The sequence below is a fragment of the Fusarium redolens genome (genome assembly GCF_020744475.1).
Source record: "Fusarium redolens strain MPI-CAGE-AT-0023 chromosome Unknown BKA55scaffold_8, whole genome shotgun sequence".
Classification (NCBI taxonomy): domain Eukaryota; kingdom Fungi; phylum Ascomycota; class Sordariomycetes; order Hypocreales; family Nectriaceae; genus Fusarium; species Fusarium redolens.
Window position 1 is genome coordinate 729,621 of NW_025763671.1, and position 25,793 is coordinate 755,413.

Sequence of the window (25,793 nt, forward strand, 5' to 3'; positions counted from 1 at the left end):
ATCCTTGCAACAGCTCGAACACCCCCAGCTGAGATGGTTCGTCTGCTCTGGTGATGTGCTGCACCAACTTGTAAGTCCTCATCCTGGACTGGGGCTCGATGTGACTCTACAAGTCCTGAATGGCTGGACAGGACTGCAGCTGAAGCTGCGCAGCTCCTCGATTTGGGATGACAAAGAACGCCACAAAATCTCAACACGGAAGTATATTGCTTATTCTTTTGTGAGTTAATCTCATTTGGGATTGCTGACCTGCAGCCTTGAGCGAATCGATGAAAAGAATGCAGCTTTCGGATGAGGCTGGCTCTCTCCCCAGCGGTTCGCTTACACCAGGCAGCTGCTGAGATGTGAGATTGGTAGCGCAATCTTCGTCGGTGCGATCATTGTGTTGCTACTGTGTGTCTATTCCCATACATGGGAGAACTGCTAGGAGGAACCGGGCTTCCCGCAATCTTGTCCATTATCCATACCACGTAGTACGGATCAACTCCTAAATGAGATTGAAGGATATGGACTTTACAACTTGAGCCTTTTGAGTTAGCGGATAAACGAGTTCCCTGGTTCCCGCGTGGCCAGTGCATCGAGCCTCGTCCCCTGTCTATTGGTTTTGTAGCGTTCTTTGTTGTTCCTGATGCCATCATGTATTGAGTATGGCGTAGGTTACGAAGTAAGCCAACGGCGAAAACCTTTGATACTCAATAATTCTCGGCGTCGACGGCTGACAACAAAATTCTGTGCTCAATTAAGGAAAGCTCACCGTTCTAGGCCGGAAAGTTTGGTTAATAGAGTTCATGACCTGGCTGCGGGCTGGGCGGCTGGAACCGTGTCCGAAGACCAAATCCATGGCTCAACTTCCAATCTGGTCGCTCTGTCCGACGAGCTAACAGCAGGCATTGCTAATCTCGGACGAGCTGATGAAATCGTGGGGGGACCCTTCGGCTGTTTATCTTATCAAAAAAAGGTACGATGGAGACTTGATTGTGTGATGAATCTGCATCATATGCGCCATATCTTTGTTGATGCAGCTGCGGGCGCTCAAGTGACGACAGATGCAACCCGAGTTATCTGGATAATGGATATTCACTCAATTGAGTGGGGGCATCACCACTTGAAAATCCGTGATTTACCTCGGCCATTGATTGAAGCAAAACTTGAAGTGACTACTCAACACCTTCAAGTGTCATCGTCGCGCTTGATCACCCATGCGCTTGGGGACAAATCGTGAGATCATCGCTGTTGTGTGAACTTCTAATTCGGCCATTTATCCCCGCTGCTCCTCAAAAATGCACCGTGGTCTTTCGGGTAGCAAAATCGCTGTAGCATCGTAGAAATTGTAGGCCGCTGGTAGAACCTTGATTTGAGGCCTTGAAAGCCCGAATGAAACCTAACCAGCACAATTGCCGCGACATGCCGAGTAAAATTGTTGATTGGCGAACAACATGGCCATTGTCTCCCGCCAGGCGATTAATAGGCAATATCTTGAGCATGTTACGTTTGATTGCGTCTTCAATACATCGGATTGGTGGATATGTCAAAACTGCCTCGAAACGATGTTAGATAAGACTTGACAATGAGACCCAGCCAGGCTTGTTTCAGAGAGTGCAGGATACGCAATGTATCACTGAAAGATTATGCATGTTTGCTATCTTCGACCAGGCCCCGATGTCGTCGATTCCACAAGAATCTGGGGAAATAGTACTGGCGTCTTGTCAAGCTTACCTCGAAGGGAACCAATGTTGACAACATGCACCCCAGAGGCAGTATTGATCCGCTAGTGCCAGAGACCACAAACTAGGAGCAACGAAATGGGCGTGATACACGACGATGCGACCTTGTTGTTTTTGAAGAGGTTGGAATAAGTGGTCAGGCGGCAGAAACAGGACGGGGATGCGGTTGGATGGAGTGCAGATCAATGGTAGAGAATGATTCGCTCCAAGCCCCTGGTCGTATCCGCCCCCAGACGCAGGCATGATCGAAAAAGGAATGGCTTTGCTGAGAAGTACAAGAGATCAGCAACACATGGCTCTGAATGCTGGTGTTAGTTGATGATCACGATAGGCCGGTCATTGTCAATCTCGCTCCTCTCAGCAGTGCAATTCCCGGTGAACCTGGGGTAAGACGCTGAACGCACAGGCTGGTTTGACTCGTAACGCCTCAAGGTTCCTTCAGGTCATCGACGCTTCAACTGACACAAGCGCTACTTCAGGAGACGGACGGGCTGCGGACATGCTCTAAAACTCAAGCAGAAAGACGACATACAGCAGGGTAAGACAGTAATGGAATACAATAGCCAAGTGCCTGGCGGTTGGTCTCTGCTTAATGATGCCAGTTGTGCATCTATTGAGGTGCGCATATCATTCTTGGTGCCATTCCTCGAGGCAATTCGGATTAGGTGTAGCTTGTGCTCTGATACTCTGCTGCACGACAACCACTCGGGCACTTTAGAAATGTAAAAAGCCTCGCGAAGCCTCATTGAGACCAGCCTATGGTGGCTTGTGGCGATGATATGGAGAATTTTATTCTCCTTTGCAGAATCTACAGCGAAAATCAAGGGTCCAGTGTGGTAGATCTCCTATTGTTGATCGGGTCATGGTCGAGAATAACCTTGAAATGTTTCGGTGGCGAGCTGCACGGATTGTAAGATATTGTAACCCAAGACTGTTGGTTAAGGTTGCTGGTTTCAGTAACGGTCGCCTCCTCAAGGTAAGATGGCGACATTGAACCATTACGGTTGATAGGAGCTTGATGGTCATTGGCTTGTTGGCTATCAAGGTGCAAAAACTGGGCCAATGGTGTGATGGACTTCATGCAGAACGACAGAAGGTTGATAGTGGGAGAGCGGCAGTCAAAACTGTTGTCGAATGGTACGGGGTACTGCAGATATTACAGCATCCGTAAACCCGGTAGAGGACTCTGAATGGTCGATTGCTGTTCGGGACGCCCATTCAGGAAGCTGACCTAGGTTCCATACAGGCCTGACGCAGTCTTGGAGAGCATCAACATGCAATTCGTTACCACATGGCGTCACTCTCATTTCCTGTAGCATCGAGCGTTTCGAGCGTCTCACAAAGTTCGATTGCGTGTCTGCTTAGCTCTTGCTCGAGGTTGCTTTGGTCGTCATGTGGTTTACTGTGAGATGTATATGAAGTTGCGTCTGGTTATGAACTGCAGCATTGACTGAAAGGCATAGAAAGTTCGAGTATGAATGAATGTCTATGGTGTGTCTGTGCTTTCACACTATTTGCCCACTGTGCAACGCATTCGAGCATCGATATCTTAAACCCTCCTATTCCGGAGTCACGACAGGGACTAGCCATTGCTAACGATCTTGTACGTTGTTGAGATTGACAAGGCTAGCTTGATTGACCCTGAAAGGAGAGCACAACTCAAAGAGCACGTTGTCAATGTTTGTGGTTATTTTGCGTGCTTGAGGTGGAGAAAGATGTGAAGTGAAGTGAAGCAGCTAAAGTGGAGAGAAATGGAGATGGGAGACGGCAGCAGGGATGTGGGGAAGGGGGGCATTGAAACAGCTATGCCTTTACAAGCTTAGAACAATAGCACTAAACTCATTGCGTTGCTCTTGCGGGCGCACAGCTGTTGTGTTTCTGCCTGAGGCCTTTATTCTCCTTGGCCAGTCCGTTCCATTCCTGTGGGCCGCTGTGTTAGAGTCCATTTTGAAGCATTGGGAAGCATACAGCCGCTAAACAGATTGCACTACGCTGCAGTAGCAGCAGCTTACAGCAGAAGGATAGAGCATCAAGCAGCATAATACAATATGAGCAAGAGACCAACAGGGAGTGCATCAGTACTCGCTTGTAACCCCCTCCCCAGACTCGACCTTGACCACGAATATCACCCATTGACCATTCATGAGCGGGGTGGTCACTGGGCCAAACAGAATGCCAACAATAAAATCCCATGAAGAAGAGAATTTACGATGCTCGACTTGGAAGCAGGCCACTGTCGAACAGGCCTCGCACCACGGAGAGCGGAGGGCACGGGGGTCGAACACCCTTTGCGCAGCACAACCTTTCGTCTTGCGGGGAGAGGGGACACTTGGGGCACTCCGAAAGCTCCAGCAAGCGGGCAGAACCGTGCAGAATTGCACGGTAGGTAACGGAAAACAGAGGCGAGCAACAGCCCACTGCCCACCTCCGGTGTCGCTATGGTGTTCATGGGCTCAGTCCCCAGCGAAAAATCTCGGCTGATGCCTTCGCGGTGCCATCCGGGACCCCCAAGGCCCCCGTTGAGAACCCATCTGAGTCACCTCATCGAAGCTCAATATGGGTGATTAGTCTCGTGGGCATGAACTGAGTATAATTGAATCATCGAAAATTTTTCGTCTATCCATCGCAATCTCGTAGCCTTTCTTGGCCAAGTCGGGAAGGGCAGGGAAGAGCAAAGCAGACATAGTCAAGTCAGCCAGCCAATGTCTCCAGTAGAAGAATCACACGCCTGTGTCTGGTGTCTGAATGTCTTGGGTCCTTTGGTCTTGGAGGCTTGTCTTGTCCTCCTCTGCCCTGCTACAGTCTACAGCCCACAGCAGCAGGCCTGGAGAGCAGTGAGAGCTCACTGAAGGACAGGGCACCTCTTTGATCTCTGCATTGGATCTCCACTCCTCTGGCTATTGCTGGCACTCCCTCTCCAACACTCCCTGAGGGTGAGACACCCAGGTGTGTCTACCACACACCCAGTTGAAACGAGAGCAACCCACACCCGGCGGGCGTCCCATCAGAGTCCAAGGTGGACCAATTTTTCTTGTACGTACCTGCTTCTATTGGATCCTTGCCTGCACTAACATCGTTGCTGCAGGGCATTGAGAGCGGCAAGGCCCCCACCTGTCTGCAAAGCTCCACCAAGACAAGTACGTATCGATGGAGCAGTGGTGTGCCTTGGTACCCTCCTCCACAAATTCCTAGGCAATGTACCTCTAGCGCCATCCTGGTCGTGCAACTGATCATCGACCAAGGCTGTGCCTGGGCCACTGACCAAGAATATACATAACCCTTCCCCCCGAACCTCTTGACCTCTGATCTCCTCCACCATCATCTCGACTCTTTCACTTCGCAATCCTTTCAATTGCTTCTTCTCCGTCTTGAACTATTAATCTCACTCGACATCACCTGGATATAAAGGAGTTTTCACTTCTCTGCCTCTTGGGTTGATCCCTTAACACACCTACCACTCTTCCTTCTCAACAACCACATACACCACCGCAGCCATGGACTTCGATTCTTGGGCTCACTCTTTCTGCCTCGCTTGCGACAAGCAGGTCCAATCATCAACTGATGCCTACTGCTCCGAGTCTTGCAGACTGGCCGATTTTGAGAAGACCTCAACGACAAGCTCTCAAGCCAGCTCACCCGGTCTCGCTTCTCCTCCTTGCCAATGGTCATCGAAATCCTCTAGCTCGGGCTTCTACCTCTCCCCCGCCTACGATTTCTCCAATGCAAAGCCATACGGATCAAGGCACATGAGCCAGCCTACCTTCAAGCCTTACGGCACTGAACAGCCAACTGTCCGATCCCTCACTCCTTCGAGCTCCCACAGCAGCCTCTGCTCCATGCAAAGCACCTCAACAACAGGAGAGTCAAGTCAATTGTCAGACAAGACGAGGAAGGAACTCCGAGCGTACGCAGTGTCTTTCGACAATGTGAGGACTCAGCGAAGGCGATCATACTAAGCACGACACCACAACGACATCACTCATACACACGCAACCTCATCTAAACATTACCTAAACAACATCTAAAAACATATCAGCACGCAACTCATTCAACATCTACAACATCAAACGCATCAACGAACCTCAACTCACACTTCACGCCTTTTTCTTTTGTCTTTATCGAAGAATCTGTTTGTACCAAAGAAGGGCATTACACCGGAGCACTGCATTAAAAAAAAAGTTTATTTTACATCGACCCATCACGATTTCTTTTCATCTCAACCAATTTCTGGTGAGATAATCTAGGGCGGTTTATTGTCCATCGGTATCTTGTACCAAATACAGGGCGGGTTGATATCATATCAAGTTTCAGAACATGGATTACGGGAGCACGGGAGGTTTACCATGATACCGGGATACGAACGGCTGGGGACATTTGGGTCTGGCGTACAGGACCGACCAGGCAAGAAGCCGGTCGATGGATTATTTTATTGGGAGGTATAACTGCGCTTTTTGACTACGGGGCACTGGGCATTGACAGGAACTGCGGAAGACTGCACTACACTGCACATCATAGCACATCATTGGATACCATAGCATAGTATAGCCAAAGAGATTTTTTTTCTCCCTCCACACAAAGCAAGCCAAGTTTCCAGAGTATGAGTGTGCATAATTCCCCGTGTTTCGTTTACTCGCCCTCGAGTGTCACCCTACTTGGATGGCATAATCGATGGACATTCTTAGTCTCATACATAGGCACAACACATCGACACTACGTGGGTAGAATTGCTTTTCTCGGGGGTTTTACAACCAAGCTCACAGTCACCGCAAGGAGAGACTGGGATGGATCGACTTTTCATCTACAGTGACTCAGCAATTTCGGCTCCACGCATCTCAATGTTAAGCAAGGAGAACCCAAGTTTCAACGGCATTATAATCTGTTACCATGGTCGAAGCTAAAATTCTACAGCTAATTAAGTTACTAAACGGATGCGCGCGCGCGGCGAAGAGCAAGGTTATCCGCCGGTAGTTCCAGACAAACTCTAATGATTGAGTAACAGCAAAGAAGATTTGCATCAGTCAGAAGACAATACTAGCCTAAGAGCCGCTTTCAGCTCCGTTCCCCAGACTTGATATGAAAGCTTGGCCGGGACTACTGTGAGCCACAACAGCTCCGATAGCCGGCCATAACCCCCTTGCTTCTGGAGACAGCCTGACTAACAATCTTAAAGATTCAACATCCTCGTGGATATCAATTAGCATGATTTTTGTTTTTCGCCTCGCCGATGAACGGGGCCTCATGAAACCGAGATTCGCAATTTGGGTGTCATGCGGCTCAAAAGTCAAAAGGCAAAGTTTAGTCAGAGCTTGTTTTGAAACCCGAAACGTGCTCGTCTGTTAATATGATGCCACCACGAAAATGAAAAGAGTACGTATCGTCATATTGCAACCCGAAGTTATCCATTGTTGTGATATCGTAAGCCAAGTCAATCGTTGAAGCTAAGTAAACTCTACGATACACCCGCTTGGTTGGTAGTGGTAGGTAGTAGCCGACCTCTCTCATCAAGTTGCCCCCTGGGGATCCCGTTCATGCAACCATCATGTCCCTTGATAGGGATAAGGGAGCGAGCGATATGAGATCGAGACTTGGGCCGATAAAGCACGGAAAGGTTTTTCCTCCAACACTTATCAAACTTTAGCCCAAGCCAGTCCAGAGCTAGAGTCTGACAAGATGACTTGAGCACTATTAGTCTATCTTAGTATGAGATGAAGCCCTATCATTTTGTCACCTGCCATCGAGAGTCTTCCCAGTGACATTGAACAAGATTTTAGCTTCCCGAAAACCCGGTTACTAAAAAGGTACAATACGGGTCCAAATGGAGCAAAGGGGGTCGGTCAGTTGTTCTCTGAACATCATGATCATTGCGGGCCGTGAATCAACTTAGCTCAAGGTTTAGGCTTAGATGGAGACTCAATAACTCCTGGATCGCTTCTGCCAGCGCATCCTCCATCTTCATCGGCGATTCTCGACTGAATTTGATGATCTGAGTTACAACAGGTCCTCGCACGTGTGCAATAAAGGAAAATTTTATGGTGGATTGGCATTGATCATGTCTGCGCATGGTTTTTTGTTTTACAATTAGGGGACCCAAGAGCTATGACCCTGAAACAAACAATCAGCCAGCCCAATATTGAGAAAAATTTTCACATCTCTTTGTTCTGCTGTTGGGATTGGATACCATCTCAGATTTTAGGTGAAATTGATGGGCGTGTAAAAAGATCCTACCAAAAGCCTTGCAAGGGCATCTTGAAGAGTTGCCACCTCCAACCAAAATGGACATGGCGCATAACTTGTTTGGCATGGAAATAGAAGAAAGAGTACGTACCGAGATTTGCATTGGTCGGCTCAGATCGACATCATTTTTCGGCAGGGTCCGGTCATCGTGAGATTCACTTCAAATTTTCAGGGCAAAACCTGCAGTCTCCAGCTTTTCCAGTCTCGTGTCTGGGGGATCTGACGCTAGAGGTGTAAAAAAAGAAGATACAGGTACAGATACGAGAAGCACGATAACCCACTCTGTTTCTTCTGTCTGCCCATTATCCTGTGATATCCGATGCTGGGCGGTTGATGAGCTGTTTTTGTGGTGGAATTGTTTTTTTCTCGGCAGATGGCGAAACAATGCGTCCATCCATTGCCAGCCAGCCATCTATCCATTCACTCACTGTACGGTTCATCTCGCTCGCTTGCTCCGGCAGTGAAACCCTAATATTCCGGCATCTCAACCGTGCTTGCTTGCTTTGCTTTACTTTCCTTTTGGGTCTGCATCAGAATCAATAACAAGTGGCATAATATGGAGCAATGTGGGCTGTTTCGGGAGTATGGAGTCTTTTTCCCTGCTTCACTTCAACACATCATCACAATCTTAGTCAGTCCTGTTGGTTGGTATGTGCTAGACTCTAAGCAACTGTAGGGCTCTTGCTTTTTCGCACTTGCATTCGAATCTATTTCCATCTCGATCGATCACCTCTTAGAACCAACGCTTAGAGGGAGTGTTTTGTCTTTTCCTCCGTCCTTGGTACCTGACCCTGATGCCTTAGACTACGTGGCAGCCTCTGTACTCTCTACTCTGGACATGTCGAAACCCTGTACCTGTCTGTGCCTGGCTATCATGCCTGACCCCTGGAAAGGAAAACTTCTCTTTTGATCGGCGGGCTCGGGCCGGAGGTTGCGTCGCGCTGTGGATGGATGAGATGCGCTGTGTGTTATGCTGACTGTGTTGTGTTGCTTGTGTTGCTTGTGTTGCCGGAAACCTCTTTCTATGTGACGTCGGCCCGCGCCAATCCTGGTTCAACCCTTGCTTTATTGTGCCTTGCTTGGTTCAAGGAACATCATATCACATCAAGTACCTTGGTCCTTGATCTTGGTTTTGCCTGCTGTTTCGGCCTGCTCCGCTAGGCGTGTCAATTCCATCTATCCATTTGGATGGAGCCTGTGTAAGTCGAATTGAAGTGAGGGATAACTTTGCCTCATACAAAGAAAATGCAAGGTTACAGAGTATCCATCGTGGCTTTGCATTACTTTGCTTTGCTTTAGAGCACGCACAATGGACTTTGGTACTGCCAAAGCACGGCATTTGCACAACTGTCGATATTGACCAGTACCATCTCAATGTCTTGAGCAATTTGTTTTTGCTTTTTATTTCAAGCGTCTCAGCCAATTGAACTCTCAGGAAGTCCCGGGTATCATCTCGGCATTCTTTGTCTCTGAGGCTCTATAGGACGATTATGATTAATCGTCATGACAGGGTAACATAGGCTGATGTTTTAGGAACAAAACAATAGTCTCTTTATTTTTTACTCTCTTCACATTCCAGGACAAAGTCAGCGAGCCACTTTCAATGGAGGTCTCACCAACAGAAAATAAAATTTTTTATCTTGCTATTGTTCAATGGCTTCCGGTTCGTCGCTTGGTTCGGGTCCCTATCCTGTCAGCGGTTGAGGTGTGACAAAGGCAGGGCGGCTGTGATACGTGAACATCCATGTCAATTGTTGTGCAACGCGATACACATGCCTCTGGCCAAAAGAGGATATCGCACTGAAGTCACCGAAGAGAGGATGAATCAGCCTCTATCCGTACAAGGAAGGGAGTTCTCAACAACTCGTTAACACGACATCAGACTATACCAACACCCTTCTTATCCCTCGTCTTCATCCCTGAGCTGTCTCCAAGGAGAACGCGTTCCCTTTGTCCTGTATCTGATGCCAGAATTGGGAAACATTCGGGTACCTTTGGTGTGGTTACACCACGTGGAATCATGCCCACCATCAGCAACTGCGGCTCAAAGGCCGAATAGACGTCTCAACGCCTCTTGCACCACTCACTCACCCAGTGCCATTGACTACAACCACAGTCATCTCCGATATACTGCGACTCTGTTGATGCCTTGTTTTTCATGCTGATATGATTTGATCGTCGGCTATTCCAACGTCAATTCGATAGGCTGTTACGTTGACACATACATCGCCGTTTCAGATTGGGGGGTCATCGTTTATGCCGAGCGGCATTTCACTTACACGCCTACACGTACCTCGGGCTCCAGCGTCATCTTTCTGACGACATCCTCCTCCCTCTGCGCCGCCCAATAATGGAAGATCCGGCTATTGTGGGTCAATCCGTCTTACACTGTCGCCCTTCAGTTTCCATTTGTAACGGTGGTGTTTACAGAGACCAATTGTCTTGCTGAGACTTCAAAACAGGGTCTCGTTGCGCAATGCAAAGCCTGACAATGATGTTGCATCAGGAAGGCGCCATGTCAATACAATACAGCCGAGGATAAAAGTAAAAGGCAAATATAGATTCCTACGACTACGGTTATCTCGCCTATGGGGGGATACACGGTTTTCTCCCACGTCTGTCTGAGACCTGGAGGATGAAGGGGTCCAACCATTCACACCCGCGGCGCCCTTTGGGTAGCCATGTCTCTGAACTACACACAGAGGCTATGTTCTACCGCGTTCGCGACTCCAAGCCATGAATTCCGCTGCACATGTTTTGCTACTGCGTAGGTGGAGGCGGTGTCTTGTAGCCCACGAAGCCGGGACTGCATAGGACGTCAGCCCAGAACGCCTGTCTCGTACGGTTTAGCACGCCCGCATTGACTATCCCATGCTTATGGCGTCCACTTGTGCATCTTATTCCAGTTTCCAAACTTTCAGCTAGACAAGGCATGGCCCCCACCGTCTATGTTGGGCTGTGTGCTTATGTCTTACACAGATACTAACGTTTTCTATCATAGGATTATTGCTTTTTAGGCGCTTGATGTCTTTAGAAAGAGCCCCGAAACATGTTATAGCCTATCGATACCCGGTCCCCCGATGTGTTGATCTATGACAAGCCCTTACAAGCTTAGTAGAAACGAGTGGTTGTTACAAACGTGCTACAAGATTGAATGGCGAGACGCCGTGTGTTAGCAGATCATGTTGCACTTATGTGGTACTTCAGGGTATACGTGATTCAGGAACCCAATGAACGATTGATAATAGGTCGTGTTATATAAGCATAAGTATGGTCATAGCTCCTAAGCACTGACAGCTATCATTGTCTCCGGGTATGTGTATGCTCGCCTGGGTTGCCAAAAGTTGATAGATCCGTTTCATGATTCTCCCTTGAGAAACAATCAAGTGCATGAGGCTGGCTCAAACGATCCTGGAATGGCTGAGCTGTAACTTGCTATCTTTGTGCTCATCACATCGAGATTCTGGAGCTTCGAGAAAGCTTGTGGAACACGAGCTTAGGCCAGGGGTTGAAAAATAAAGTAAGCAGGGCAGCATGTCTAACAATTCCTGTATCCTGGCCCTCTCTTGTTGGTAGCTGCGCTCTTCTTTGCTTTTTTCACGTTCAATAACGCCTTGTCTCTAAGCCATTATGACGCGCACCACATGTGTATGTGTGTAAGCAGGTCCCGCTCCTTGTCTCGAAGTTGTGCGACACGAGCGGGCAGGAAGACAAGACATGCCATTAACCGGGGAGAAAGCCGGTATCAAGAAGAGACCCAGGCGATTAGGTGTGTGTATTTGTCTTTCACTGATTTCTCTCATGCTTACAGTTGCTTGTGAGAAATGTCTATGCCGTACTCATGACGTGAAGTTATTAGTTGTAATACCGGATCAGGTCCAGCTGGATTTCGGATGCTCTGACTAACTAGGCGTGGTATGAAGGGGAGATGAGACAGAGTCACAATAGACATTGACTTCTTACTCTTGCTCACGGTTATTCTCGTCAAGACTCGGACATTGTGGTCCTTTGTTAGTGTCTAGTGCTTGTCTACAGTGGATAACGTTAACTTTAGCTGTGAGACAAGAGCTTTCCCCATCTTGTTCCCCGCGTTGGAGGGCACCGAGTGCGGAGTTCGGGCTCTCACGGCGTCCTTCGACGGATGAAGACGGCATGAAAACCACAGTCATCCAATTTAGTGGTGTCGTTATGTGGGAATTGCTGCATGTTGTGTTGCAAGAGGCGAATTAAGGCGTCAACTATCACCATCGTGAATGAAGTGTCTATCCACATCAACGGCCTCATTTTGGCTTCATTCATTCACGTCCAGGGTGCTCAATTCCTTCATAGGATAACTCCCTCCCAGAATCGGGTATAGAGGCATGGCAAACAAAGGGTCACTGGTCGCGAACAGACGTTTTTTTCTCCCCAAGTTCCAAGCCTCTTCAGGTTCAGATCCCCCAAATGGTGACATTACAGGGTCACATCCGCATTCATGATGCCAGTTTAGACTTTTTCCTCTCATTTTGCAGGACCAAGTGCTCCAACTGGTTCAAATCTCCCCCAACACACAACACTAGTTAAACCCCAGGAAATTTACGGGGGCCGGTTATCGCGGGGATGGCTTTCGTAAGCTCCAAACCTTCAAGGGCACGGCCGTTCGAGATGCGAGGCCATCACCATTTGGACCACTCACCATTAACTGAGGCTCCCCTGTAGCGGGAGGCAAAAAAGGCCAACAAACAGAACCATATCGAAACCCAAGCCTAAAGCGTACGGTTCCTCCGTTGTAACCCTCCAGCTCAAAGCTGCTATGGCCTCTCCCCTGCCCTAAGAGTACGCTAGACTAAGACATTATCAACGATCGTCAAAAGCTTGGCTCTTTGTAGAGGAAGAGTGGACGCTTGCAGGATCTGGGAGCATCTAGAGTTTCGCCTATTCGATATCCCGAGAGATCTTGTGGTATCCCATGTCTGACTATCTTTGTTTTTTCCCCTCAAGTTTTTCGTTGAGGAGGTCCGAGATTACTCCTAGTGTGATAGTCATGGATATAACTGAGACCATCACAGCTGATAATAATGGATCGTTCGTGGTGGTGGTGTTAAACCCGTGCCAGTTGTGGTTCATTTCTATTCGCTCGATGTTTTAAACCCCGGTACGAAAATTCTTTTCAAAAGGTCGCCTTTCGATCTAAGGTGCAGCGGACAATTTGATCGGGAATAGCTTTGGGGCTCGACAGTTTACGCGAAAGCGAGTTTAATAATAAACTCTAGTTACCCTTGTATACTGATGCCCCTGACTGCAACTATTTTCCTCAAAGGGATGTTCGTGAATGTTTGTTATTCACAGTGGGTTCTGTCCCATGAGCCTGGTACGTATGTATTGATTATTAGCCAAGCCAATGGAACCTAGTAGCTGAGAATGGCTGGCTGAAGTTGGCTGCATACATCCACGATTATACCAGACATATGCCGCAATTATCCCGTCATCAAATGCAAATCGTATGTATGTCTGGGATCACACCCAGTGAGATTCGTTTCTTCCTCTCATGCAGGATCTCTATGACACCCTGACAGGGAATAATGCCCCGAGATATGGCAGCGTACTGTACTGTGCCTAAGACTGCCCTGTCAGATTCTGTTCGGGTATCGGTATTGCATTGAATTGTAAGGGTTCAGGCACACACAATAAGCACACCAGGGCCAGGCACAAGAGATGCAGTTTGTGATTCACTTTCAAGCCAACTGCAGTAGCTTCACCACTCACAGGGCACTATCAGATGCACCGAACTCGCTGACGTGGACACGACATGACCAGAAGGGAATGAATAGCATATTCCTTTACTGTTGCGTGATGGGCGAACTAATTTGGCTATCTATTTGATAACATTGTCTTGAAGTCTCTGCAGCTGAGCGGCGTCTATCGGTATCTCCTCTCAAGTTGACAGACACCCTCAGCTTACCATCCGATGGCGGCCGTCCGGATCACACACACTGACACGCTAAAGCACCGGCTGTTTCCAAGGGTCCAGCCGCTTCAAGCAATCCTTGTTTGATGTCCATTAAACAGCATTAGTGAATCCCCTCAACGTTTCCCCGTCCCCATAAGTCGGACCGTCTCTAATTTTTCACTCACTGAGCTGGGGTTTCAAGGACCGTTAATGGCATCTGCACCTTAAAAAAAAATTCGGGGCCCTTGTCCAAAATATCGGGACCCGGGCATGAGTCAAGGCTTCCGATTGGTGAGCCGACCCCCGGGCGGGATCTATCCGTAGCGGACCGCCGGGTTGGGCGCCCGGAGTACAAATTTGAACTGCGACTATGGCACGACCAACACAAGTGCAATTGAATGCACTTTTGCCTCACTTTTGTCTTCCGGCTCCTCTCTTTGCTCTACCGTAGGGGACGTGCTTAATATGTCTCAATTGGGTTTGTTGCATTTTTTTTTTAAGGACGAGACCGGCCTGAGGGTCTGTGATATGACCTGTCAGGATGTCAGTGGAAAGCATCGGCCTGAACCGGCTGGAGGAGGGCTTTGTTTATGTCTGGGGAGGACGAATTCATCTTAAGCATTCCGTCAGACTACCCTGAACCATTGGACTACAGGCAAGGCCGCCTGTGCTTTCCAATAGACGTCCATAGCCTCGCCATGACGAGGTGCAAAGAAAGACCATTGCATTGAAGATGATACTGCCGATGTTAAGTAACTCTTGAATAACCATTTTGAGGCAGGAACGTTCAGAAAGATGTACCTCAGAAACGCTGGGCCATGCTTCCACTCATTGTACTACTATGCTAATCATCATACTCAAACCTACCTACGTACCTATCTTAGTAGTATTACCTTAGGTCGGTAAAACAATGAGAAGGGGAAGCCTTCCCAGGTTCTCAAAGTCTGAAGAAGTCGCATGCTTCGAGAAGAACAAGAGTAAGCAGAGAGAGGTTCCAAAAAAAATAACAATGTAAGTGGAAGGTAGAAATGAGGAGAAGAACGCCTACAGAAGGAGTAAAGAGTCAGGAGCCGTTAAAGCTGTCTCATCCTAAGAATGATTTGAACCATTATACGCTTTCAACAAGAGTATTCAACGCAAACATCGAATCCATACTCTCATATCTCCACGTATAAGGAACAAAGACGACATGAATCCCAAGCATGTTACATATCCAATGAGGTTCAGCTCGGACGACAAGCACCTGAAGCCAATCTTCGGCGAGGAAGGGTTGTCCATACTCCGAGACGACATGCATATGGAGTGCTCCCCTTACTGGTACCGTTTCTTCGCCAAGAAATTTCCATCACATCCTTGGCCTCTCACAATCAACGGGCGTCCTTTTACAATAGCATCCGATGCTAGAGAAGACCTGCCCCTCACGCCTATCGAGGCCAAGTGTCACGAAAGGACCCGGGGAAGGACCTCTCTCTTCCAACATATCGAGCCTCAAGGACCAAACAAAGAAATCTTTGTTGGAAACCAGAACTTCGATATTTGCGTAAACATCGATGCACGCCAAGATCCTTTCCCGGAGACCTCGCTGCGAGCGGTGGTTCAAGATGTGACATTATCCGAAAGTTATGGAGGTCATGCTGACCATGGATAAAAAGATCGTGATTATCTTGGCAAAGGAAATCGATTTGAGATCGAAGGCGAGCCGACTTCCTGGCTACATTGCTTGTTGTGAAGTTGTTTATACCGGAGTGGACGATACTAGTGACGAACCATGGTCTCGTTGGGGCTCAAGACAGTTCACCGGATATCCGTGGCCTGGTCAGGCCAGCGAACTACCCCTATACCCTGGAATGAAGCTTTGTGGCTCCAAAGGCCCTGAGAGAGGCAAAAGGGAAGGGAATATACCACGCGTTGCAGCAACTGTATCGAGTGGCGTGCTCCTCAAGAACCAAATAGGCCAGCATTTGATGACCACGGCAGCGCGTATTGTTCGCCCAGGGGATGAGGTACGGATAAGAGAATTCTTCTTAGAAAACATAATTGGAAAGGCTGCAGATGTGATCCCTGGTACAGATGTCGCTCTGGTAGAGCTGGACGACGATATCAGTTTCAAGAACCAGCATGGGACTATGCCATTTACACGGCTATTGGGCGAGGACCTAAATGATGCGCTTCCCTGGAACTCCCTTGTCAGTCCCGCTACCTGCTGGCCTCCTTTTACAGAAGGTATAATCGTCGCAAAGTCCGTCAGAGTCGTGCGTAATCCTACCACCACTCACTATCGGGTCTATCATTGGGCTTGGACTGGGCAACTGGAGGATGAAGAACGCCCGAACCCTGCGCTGGCAGACAAGATGACTGGAGCTGCTGCAGTGAGCGAGACTGGCGTTGTGACAGGGTTCCTTCATTCCAAAAAAACGTGGTCTGTGGGCAGGCTATTCAGTCGTCTTGAGTGCAAATGAACTGGTGGACGCCGGTTACACTTTAGTGAGATGATGTCTCTGGCAAAGCACATAAGGTGAAAAGTTGCTGGAGCTTGGCAACCTAAGATGAGTGAGTTGATGCCTAGGGCTCAGGTGGAAAGTTGAGAAATGGTAAAGGAGTTTCGAGAACCAGACTAGGAGGAGATACGAAGTCTGTCATGGGTTCAACAGGGGCATGAAATCCAATCGCTAGCCACACTCGTTATAAAACAGTTCTATCCATAGCTTGCACATGCTTTGTTGTTCTATTCAATTATATTAAGACGCAGATGCTGTTGCAATGATTCTATCACTCGCTGAAGACCCAGATCAAGGTACTCATCTGGATGGGAAAAAACAATTCTGAACCAGCCTGGCTTCTCGGAGCCAAAGGCTTTCCCCGAGGCAAGAAAGACTCTTCTTTCCATTAATTTGTTCATGATAAAATCCGTGATATCGTCAGTCTCAACCTTCGGGTGCTGTGCCATGAAAGCCTTGCCGAGATCAACCCATAAAAAGAAGGCAGCGTTCACACCGGGAGCGTAATCAATATCATTCTTCACTGCCCAAGAAACGACCCGTGCGTATTGAGCCGATAGCTTTCTTTGGTTCTCGGCCAAGTATGCATCGACAAAGGCATCATCCTCCAGAACGTTGGCCGTGATGTGGTCGGAGATCGAAGATACAGAGCTGTATAGACCAACAGCGACTATGGCAGCGTGAAGGGATGAGTTGGCCTGAGATACAATGGCTCCGACTCGGATGCCATTGGCACCAAAGTCCTTGGACATGCCCCATAGAACGTGTAACCTCTCAGGGTCAATGATACCTGTAGTGTCGATGGCAAGAGCAGATTCGAAAGGAATAGGGGGAGGGTGTTGATCGACAGTGTTCGGCCAGACTGAGAGGGCGTAAATCTCATCGCTGATAAAGTGAACCTTGTACTTCTGACACAGCTTCATGAAGGCAATGAGAGCTTTGCGAGAGTAGCAACGTCCCAAGGGGTTATGTGGGTGACTGATAACTAGACCAGCAATCTCGATCCCCTTGGCTTGACTATCGAGAATGACTTCCTCGTACTTGGCCACTGCCTCTTCGCAAAGAGGATCAACATCACCAAACGCAACTGGGAGAAGCTTGGCTCCAAAACGATACGTGAGATCAGGGACAAAGGTTCCGTAATACGGCTGCCCAAGAAGAATCGCATCACCGGGGTTCGCAACCGCCCACGACAAATGCTCAATAGCAGCGCTACATCCATTGGTCATGGAAATATGCGCTGGTTCAATATCCCGAAACGGCTTGAGATGCTTATTCAAGAATCTAGAAACAGCCTGCTTGGCTCTTTTTGTTCCCGTGGTTCCATCTCCATAGGTAAAAGCCGGGTTCGTCAAGGCCAAGTTATCGTGAATGTGTTTTCGTAAAACATCGTGCATGAGTGTGTTTTCAGCCACCCCAAGACTCACAATACCATCAGGATTGGTTTCTTGGTCGTAAAGATTGGTGATGACTTCCCACAAAGCCATCCCTTTACATGCCTCCTCGGCTTCATGGGCACGGTTTGAGAGTGCCATTGTTACTGACTGGGGCGTGTAAGTGAAGTGAAGTGAACTGTTGTATCATGAAAACATATGATAACTCTCCTCTATATATCGGCTGCCGAATAATTGTGGCTACCGGTCACCGATAGCCGCGTAGGACAACATTTATAAAAATCCCGATCTTGACTATTATGTAAATTTCCCGTACTCACTTTGAAATAGGGCGCGTAGGGCGTGGAATTTTGGCAATTGAGTTCTTGATACTATCTCGAGGCGTCATGATCTTGGTTGAGTCAGATATGGTTTGGGTTCCCGTTGTGATATAGCCATGTGACAGCACGAGGGCGCTAGAAACTTGGTGGAACAATGCATGTAACGACTCTTGTCAAGCGATTCCCTTTCGGCTAGAGATCGATTGGTCAGTCTTCATTTCCATTATTGGATTGCTGCAAGTTCGAAGTAACTTAAAGTCATGCCCAGACTCTATGGAAGCTCTCACCAATACATACACCTAATTGCCCAAGCATGTACCACGAAACCAAGACCGATACCTTCGAAGTATAAAAGAGCGTCTAGTAAAAGAGATTGATCCTCAAACTCCGCCAAGCTATCACGATGCAACAAGGAAACACGAGGTAAGGTCTCATAAAACCAACGAGCCATAAATCAACAACTCCTTTATTTATGTAACCCTATATTAACGCTAATACCCTTTCCTCTATATCTTCTCTATTTCAAAGTAACAAGCTCTTCGGCGCTGGTGGGATGAATAGCAACACAGCTATCAAAATCGGCCTTTGTGGCACCCATCTTGACAGCAACACCAAAGCCCTGCAGCATCTCACCGCTACCCAGTCCCATAATGTGAAGACCAATAACCTTTTCCTCAGGTCCAGCAACAATCAGCTTGTAGTTTGTCGGACCCTTCTGCTCAGGCTCCATCATGGCATAGTACATGGCTGTGAAGCTTGTCTTGTAGACCTTGATGTTGTCCTTGCCATACTTCTCGATAGCTTGGGGCTCAGTGAGACCGATGCTACCGACCTCAGGGTGAGAAAAGACAACCGATGGGACGTTGTTGTAGTCGAGCTTGAGGTTGGCAAACTCGGGGCCTCCGAACAAACGGTGGGCGAGACGGCGGCCAGCTGCGATAGCAACGGGGGTCAACTCAACTTCACCAGTAACGTCGCCAAGAGCGTAGATGTTGTCGACTGCAGTGTTTTGGTACTCGTCGACGAGGATATGTCCGTTCTCGCCAAGCTTAACTCCAGCCTCCTCCAGACCGATACCCTTAGTCTCAGGAGTGCGACCAATAGCCCAGATCAGGTTGTCGACGTCGCTGACAACACTCTCGTTGCCTTGGTCGTCCTTATATGTGATGGTAAGCTTTCCATTGGAGTCCTTCTCGACCTTGCTAGCCTGCGAGCGCTTGTGCAGCTTAACACCGAGTCTCTCATACTCCTTAGTGACGCTCTCCTGGATCATGGGATCGAAGTTTCGAAGGAACGTATCATGGCGGATGAAGAGGTGGGTTTCCGTGCCAAGGGCGTTGAACATGCCGGCAAATTCGACAGCGATGTAGCCAGCGCCAACAATGGCAACCTTCTTAGGCTGAGTAGAAATATCAAAGAAGCCATCACTGTTGGTTCCGTACTCGGCGCCGGGGATCTCAGGAGGAATAGTAGGCTTGCCGCCAACAGCGACGAGGATCTTCTTGGCGTTGACGAGGACCTTGGAGTTGTCGTCGAGTGTGACCTCGGCCTGGTTCTTAGAAACGAGGCGCGCCCATCCGTGTAGGTAGTCAACCTTATCGTTGTTAAGGTTTCGCTCGTAGATACCGTTCAGGCGCTTAATGTAGGCGTCACGCTTGGTCTTGAAGGTTGACCAGTCGAAGGGAGCGGTTTGCTCAACGGAGAAGCCATAGGCCTTTGCGTCGTGGATGGCCTCGGCGAGGGCGGCAGCGTTGTAAGTGACCTTCTTTGGCACACAGCTACATTTTGTCAGTGTATGTTTATATTGCATGGTTCATCAGTACGCACCCAACGTTAACACAAGTTCCACCAAGTCGCTTGTTCTCGACAATAGTAGCTTTGACGCCAAACTTGCTGCTGGCCATGCGCGCAGAGGCAAGACCTCCACTGCCGCCGCCAATAACGAGGTAGTCGGTCTCCTTGGTGATGGGAGCCATATTGCGCGCAGATGTAGAGAGATGGCGGGTAATTGAAGCTATTCGCAGCGGGGTCGTTCTCGAGGACGAAGACAAGGTTGATGAGCGTAGGGAGTGGGCTAGAGCTTGCATGAGGTTGCCTCGGGGCTTAACCTTTTGTAATTGGTATGGAAAGAGTGGGAAAGAAAGTGGGAGGGGAATGACGTCTTTTAAAGGGACGAAGATAGGACACAAGATGCGAAGGGACCAGAATGAGAAGTGGTAGGTAGTGGTTGTGGCGGGGTTACTTGAGATTGATGGAAGCGGATTGGATGGAAGTGATTTGATATACGAGAATTGTGTTATTAAGACAGTCAACGGAGGGTTGAGTAAGCAAACCGACTTCAATTCGAGTATTGGTTGGTTGATATCAATGACGAGCTGCAGAAAAGAGACGATTTCAAATCCACTCGCATTGAGGATGATTTTTTGATCCCCGAGCCTAGGTAACTACAAGCTCCGTTAGCGGGGATGGTGGTTCATAGTGGAGGCCATGCCGAGCTACAAGGGACCTTTTTAGAGTCCGATGATGGTGTCAAGTTTCAAATCAGATGAATGGATATGGAATCATGTTTCAATTCAATTCGATAAGTCCTATTACTTGTTTAAGCCTACATATGCTTCCAGAAGATCTGACATAAGCCTCGCGTTGGGTTGCATCAATTTCAGTTCCGAGGCTGATTACAAAGATAGAGGCGATATAAGACGTGATTTGCTGCCCGTTCATGATATTATTCCATGGCACCCTGGGACTTTGACTATTTCCTGAAATATTCAATGTTTAGTCATGACTGGGGCCACTATAACCTGGTCACATCATAAACACTGACGATGGTGTATTTCGAAATTCATTCACTTAGTGCTCCAGTAAAGCTGAATGGGCTCTACAATACCTCAAAGACCTATGGCTCCCAGTAAGTGAAAATGATTGAGTTCATGGTTAGGCTAAACTCTGCTTCTCTAGGTCATACATATGAGACATCTTTGAGGCCTCGGGATCGATGGATGCATGTGTAACAGGAAGCCTCGCATATGCATGCATATCCGGCAACATGGTAACACGACACACCAAGTCATACTGTCAGAGACTCTTGAAACTGGAGTTGCAAACTTCAATCTTCAAAAGGTCGTTCAGTCTCTATTCTTTTCAATGTATATCTTCAACTCAAACATCTCCCAGATGGTATAAGTGTTTACCCTTTTTTTATTAGTAGAAGCTGCATTTGATCGAATTTATGTCCCTGGTCTAATGTGCAACCTAATGGTCTGTGATAAATTCACCAGGATATTGAAGGACATGACTCAAACCAAACAACATGCTGTTTAATTCATGGTGTTTTCTTAAATATCATCCATTCAACTGTCATGACGTATAAAGGTGGAGCTTTGATAGCTGAACATCGACAGCTTGAGTTTCGGCGGCCCTTGTGGCTTAAACCCTTACGTAGCCTGTGAGACTCTGGCGCGATAGAGGACGAGTTTCAAACTTCCAGTGCGCCTCTAGCGGATAATTGCTTCTTGTCAAGGTTCTTTGCCCCCTGTCACGTCCCGCCGACTTCTGGTTGGTTACTGGACAACCCATCACCATCTCTCATTTGCTGGGTTGCTCTCTCGACTTGGCAGCACCGACCAACCCCCCCATAATGGTCCAGCCCAGGCTGACGATCCAATCTCCATACTGAAGCGAAGCACAATTCAACCTCCATCTTGTCTCCTCAACTGCATATTCTCCACGCCCGTTATATCGGCTTCACTATCGATCGCTTTATCGACTGTATAATCGATTATCGCGATCCATTACTATTGTATACTCGAGAACCCCAATATCTCTCCTGGCGCTATCGCGATCCATCGTCCGTCTCTACCGTCCTGAGCTTCCATAGCTCGTATACGCGATCATGGCGGCTGATGAAGGTACTTGAAGCCCACATCCGATATTCTCTATCACACAAAGCTGACAAAACAGCGCCAAACCTGAACCTCTCCCCTGAGGAGAAGCGCACCTATGGACAGCTCTTCCGACAGGCCGATTCAGACAGTGTTGGTGTCGTTGTCGGTGAAATTGCTGTTAGGTTCTTCCACAAGACAGGTTTAGACTCCCGTATCCTTGGTGAGGTACGTTTATGATCCATATGACCCTCTTACCGACTTGAACTTGATGCTGACACTTGAGAAAGATCTGGCAGATCGCCGATAAGGAGAACCGAGGTTTCCTAACACCAGCTGGCTTTGGTATCGCTTTACGACTCATTGGACACGCACAAGCCGGCCGCGAACCCACACCCGAGATCGCCCTCCAACAAGCTCCCCTCCCTCGATTCGATGGCATCGTTCCTCAAGTTACGGGTGCTGGTGGCATCCCACCACCTCCGCCTGTTCCCGTCAGCTCGCCGCCTCCCCCAGCCGCTCTCCAAGCCCAGAGCACTGGCGGACCGATCCGTATCCCACCCCTGACTCCTGAGAAGGTCGCACAATATACTGGTTTATTCGAACGTCAACCTCTCCAAGGCGGTCAACTTCCCGGCGATCAGGCCAAGTCTATCTTCGAGAAGTCCGGCCTACCCAATGAAGCACTTGGAAGAATATGGCAGCTTGCCGACACTGAGCAGCGTGGTGCTCTTGTTCTGACCGAGTTCATTATCGCCATGCACCTTCTCACCTCCATGAAGACCGGAGCTCTACGATCTCTCCCTAGCGTCCTCCCCGCTGGTCTTTACGAGGCTGCCTCGCGCCGTGGTCCTGCCTCGCGTCAATCTTCGACTGGTCCTGGCATCTCAGCCATTCCTCGACAAGTTAGCGGAACAGCCCAGGTTCGCACAAACAGCCCTCTCGGTCGTCCTCCTATGTCTCCTCAACAGAGTGGTGCTAACGACTGGGCCGTGACACCTGCCGACAAGGCTCGATTCGATCAGATTTACGCCGACCTTGATAAGGGCAACAAGGGTTATATCACAGGAGAGGAAGCGGTCACTTTCTTCAGCCAGTCTAACCTTCCTGAAGACTCCTTAGCCCAAATCTGGGATCTTGCCGACACAAAGTCTCAGGGTCAGCTTTCGCGAGACGAGTTTGCGGTTGCTATGTATTTGATAAGACAGCAGAGAAGTGGTCGTTCTGTCCCTCTACCTACCACTCTACCACCCAATCTGGTTCCTCCCAGCATGCGCACTCAGGCTCGACCACAGACTGCTACATCCGCTTTTGATCCGCCTCCCCCACTTGTAGTTCAAGCTCCTCCCCCCGCTCCTAAGTCCGCTCTGGATGACTTGTTCGGCCTCGAATCAGGCACTTCCAGCCCAGCCCCCCCTCCCCCTGCTCAGGCTCCAATGTCAACAGGGGGCTCCAATGCCAACGATCCTTTCGCCGGCGGCTCTGCACTCACGCCTACTTCTCCCGTTAAGCCATCCCTTACAGGAACCGGTGGTTCAAGCTTTAAGCCATTTGTACCATCATCCTCATTTGGTAGAGGCTTGACACAACAACCTACTGGTGGTTCAGCTGGTTCTGGCCAGAAGCTTCCGGCACCTTCTGCATCCGAGGACTTGTTGTCAGATAACGATGAGGCTAGCAAGAACATCTCAGGGGAAACCACTGAGCTTGCAAACCTTTCTAACCAGATCTCATCTCTGTCCAAGCAAACCCAAGATGTCCAGGCTAAGAGGACTACCACTCAAAATGAACTGAATCAGGCCACGTCTCAGAAGCAGAACTTCGAGCAGCGGCTGGCTCAACTGCGCACCCTTTATGAGAAGGAGGCGCAAGATACTCGTGCCCTTGAGGAGCAGCTCAGCAATGCACGGAAGGAGACTGCCAAGCTTCAGTCTGAATGCATGGCGCTTGAGGGGACTTACCATGATACTCAGACGCAGCACCAGCAAGTACTGGCAGCTCTTCAGGCGGACCAACAAGAGAATGCCAACCTCCGAGAACGGATTCGTGTAGTCAATGGAGAGATCGCGCAGCTCAAGCCTCAAATTGAAAAGCTCAAGTCTGATGCTCGCCAACAGAAGGGACTGGTCGCCATCAACAAGAAGCAGCTATCTACTACAGAAGGCGAGCGTGATAAGCTGAAGGGAGAGGCGGAGGAGCTCACCAAGAGCATTGAGGATCTTCGGCTGGCAAACACTGGCTCGCCAGCATCTGCTTCAGCTCAAATCGCAAGCCCAGCTGCTTCGACCTCCAGCGCTAACAACCCCTTCTTCCGCCGCACTGCAAGCACTGATATTATGGGTGCATTTGCTTCTCCTCCTCCCACTAAGAATGTCTCTGATAAGTCTTTCGATGACCTCTTTGGTCCCTCATTCCCACCCAGCGTTTCGGCCACTCCTCCACCACCTCCACAGACCTCGTTCAAGCCCCAGCATACCGGTGCCTCCACTGCTAGTGCTGGTTCATACAGCACCCCCCCTGCCGCGAGCTCTCCTATTATGAGCCGTCAAGCAACTCTTGCTGCTGACCCCCCTGCTCCCCCGGAGTCAAGGCAGATCAGTTCCAGTTTCTTGCCTTTCCCTGACCAGACTGAGTCTCTCTCATCCTCTCGCCAAGTATCACCCCCTGCTTCGCGTGCTGATGACCCTCTCCACGGTTCAGCTACCCCTGTTCCCGGTGACCTGAAAGCTTCTGACAGCCCTGCTGGCGTTCCTGGTGCTTTCCCTGGCGACGAGCTTGACAAGTCTGAAGTCAAGGATGCAACCTCTGCCCCTAATGATACCAGCCGTGATGCTGCTAAGGACGAAGCACCAAAATCAACCGACTCTGCAGATCCATTTGGCGGTAATGATGAGGCCAAGGCTAAGGCCGACTTCGAGAACGCATTTGCAGCCTTCACCACTGCTAAGAACCATAGCAAGCCGTCCCCTGAAGCGAACAAGTCATCTGCATTTGATTCGGAGTTCCCTCCTATTTCAGAACTTGAGCGTGATGAGGAGGAGGAGTCTGACTCAAGTAGTGACAACGGAGGCTTTGATGATAACTTCACCCCTGCCTCACCACCCACCAAGACATTTGGTGAGAAGCCAAACGCGGGAGAGTCGCCTGAAGCTACTCACGCAGCCCCCGTCAGCACTTCACCACAGCCAGCCCAGGGGGCCACTTCTCCCCAAGAACCCAAGGCTCCTAGGTAAGTGATCGATCCCATTTCGCTTCTGAAAGCAAGATTTAACATAAACCAGCACCGAGCAGCCTTCGTCTCCCGCAACCGTGACTGAAGCCACTGCTCAAAAATCATCTGTCGATGATATTTTTGGCGCGGCTGCTACCGGAACTGCCCCTGCTTCACAGCAGCCTGCCCCTTCCAACACTCCTCAGACCAAGGGCGGATTCGAAGACTTGGACAGTGACTTCGAAGGTCTAGAGGATGCTAAGGAGGGCTCTGCTGATGAGGATTTTGCCAACATCTCTCGCTCCGGACTGGACGACTTCAACCCCGTTTTTGACAGCAGCCCACCCGGAAGTCAGACCAAGACTGAGTCTACCGCTTTCGGCAACGAGAGCTTCGATTTCATCTCTCACAGCTCGACTGGTGCTGCTCAGCCTGCTACTGGAGCCAACCAGCAGAAGGCTCCTGAAGCTCATGACTGGGATGCTATCTTCTCTGGTCTCGACTCCCCTAGCGCAACTGCTGCCCAGCCTGCTCCCGCTGAAAAGACAGCGGGTGCTGAGTCCCACCCTGGTCAACAGGCTCTGAACCGCACTTTGTCGACT

The 25,793-nt window shown here is 49.2% G+C and overlaps 6 protein-coding genes across 6 annotated transcripts; 4 read left to right on the top strand and 2 right to left on the bottom strand.

Moving 5' to 3' along the window:
* The first annotated feature begins 2,889 nt into the window (after nucleotides 1-2,889).
* On the top strand, nucleotides 2,890-5,008 carry BKA55DRAFT_568236 (uncharacterized protein). The gene is made up of 2 exons (XM_046192798.1): nucleotides 2,890-4,757; nucleotides 4,810-5,008. Exon 1 carries the CDS (start codon nucleotides 3,867-3,869, stop codon nucleotides 4,203-4,205), a length of 339 nt encoding a protein of 112 aa, XP_046049197.1. The 5' UTR covers nucleotides 2,890-3,866; the 3' UTR covers nucleotides 4,206-4,757; nucleotides 4,810-5,008.
* Nucleotides 5,009-5,218: 210 nt separating this feature from the next.
* BKA55DRAFT_539449 (uncharacterized protein) lies at nucleotides 5,219-5,680 on the top strand (the record flags this gene model as incomplete). Its single annotated transcript, XM_046190134.1, has 1 exon — nucleotides 5,219-5,680. One exon carries the CDS (start codon nucleotides 5,219-5,221, stop codon nucleotides 5,678-5,680), a length of 462 nt encoding a protein of 153 aa, XP_046049198.1.
* A 9,396-nt stretch (nucleotides 5,681-15,076) lies between these two features.
* On the top strand, nucleotides 15,077-16,346 carry BKA55DRAFT_690118 (uncharacterized protein; the record flags this gene model as incomplete). Its single annotated transcript, XM_046199454.1, has 2 exons — nucleotides 15,077-15,490; nucleotides 15,540-16,346. 2 exons carry the CDS (start codon nucleotides 15,077-15,079, stop codon nucleotides 16,344-16,346), a joined length of 1,221 nt encoding a protein of 406 aa, XP_046049199.1.
* A 239-nt stretch (nucleotides 16,347-16,585) lies between these two features.
* On the bottom strand, nucleotides 16,586-18,249 carry BKA55DRAFT_643902 (pyridoxal phosphate-dependent transferase). The gene is made up of 2 exons (XM_046197182.1): nucleotides 18,100-18,249; nucleotides 16,586-17,929 (listed from the first exon to the last, which is right to left on the bottom strand). The coding sequence occupies exon 2, from the start codon at nucleotides 17,918-17,920 to the stop codon at nucleotides 16,613-16,615; it is 1,308 nt and encodes a 435-aa protein (XP_046049200.1). The 5' UTR covers nucleotides 17,921-17,929; nucleotides 18,100-18,249; the 3' UTR covers nucleotides 16,586-16,612.
* A 367-nt stretch (nucleotides 18,250-18,616) lies between these two features.
* BKA55DRAFT_690120 (glutathione reductase) lies at nucleotides 18,617-20,075 on the bottom strand (the record flags this gene model as incomplete). Its single annotated transcript, XM_046199455.1, has 2 exons — nucleotides 18,617-19,877; nucleotides 19,927-20,075. 2 exons carry the CDS (start codon nucleotides 20,073-20,075, stop codon nucleotides 18,617-18,619), a joined length of 1,410 nt encoding a protein of 469 aa, XP_046049201.1.
* Nucleotides 20,076-21,864: 1,789 nt separating this feature from the next.
* BKA55DRAFT_365771 (uncharacterized protein) lies at nucleotides 21,865-25,326 on the top strand. The gene is made up of 4 exons (XM_046185872.1): nucleotides 21,865-22,007; nucleotides 22,060-22,208; nucleotides 22,271-24,204; nucleotides 24,274-25,326. Exons 1-4 carry the CDS (start codon nucleotides 21,992-21,994, stop codon nucleotides 25,211-25,213), a joined length of 3,039 nt encoding a protein of 1,012 aa, XP_046049202.1. The 5' UTR covers nucleotides 21,865-21,991; the 3' UTR covers nucleotides 25,214-25,326.
* The last annotated feature ends 467 nt before the right edge of the window (nucleotides 25,327-25,793 follow it).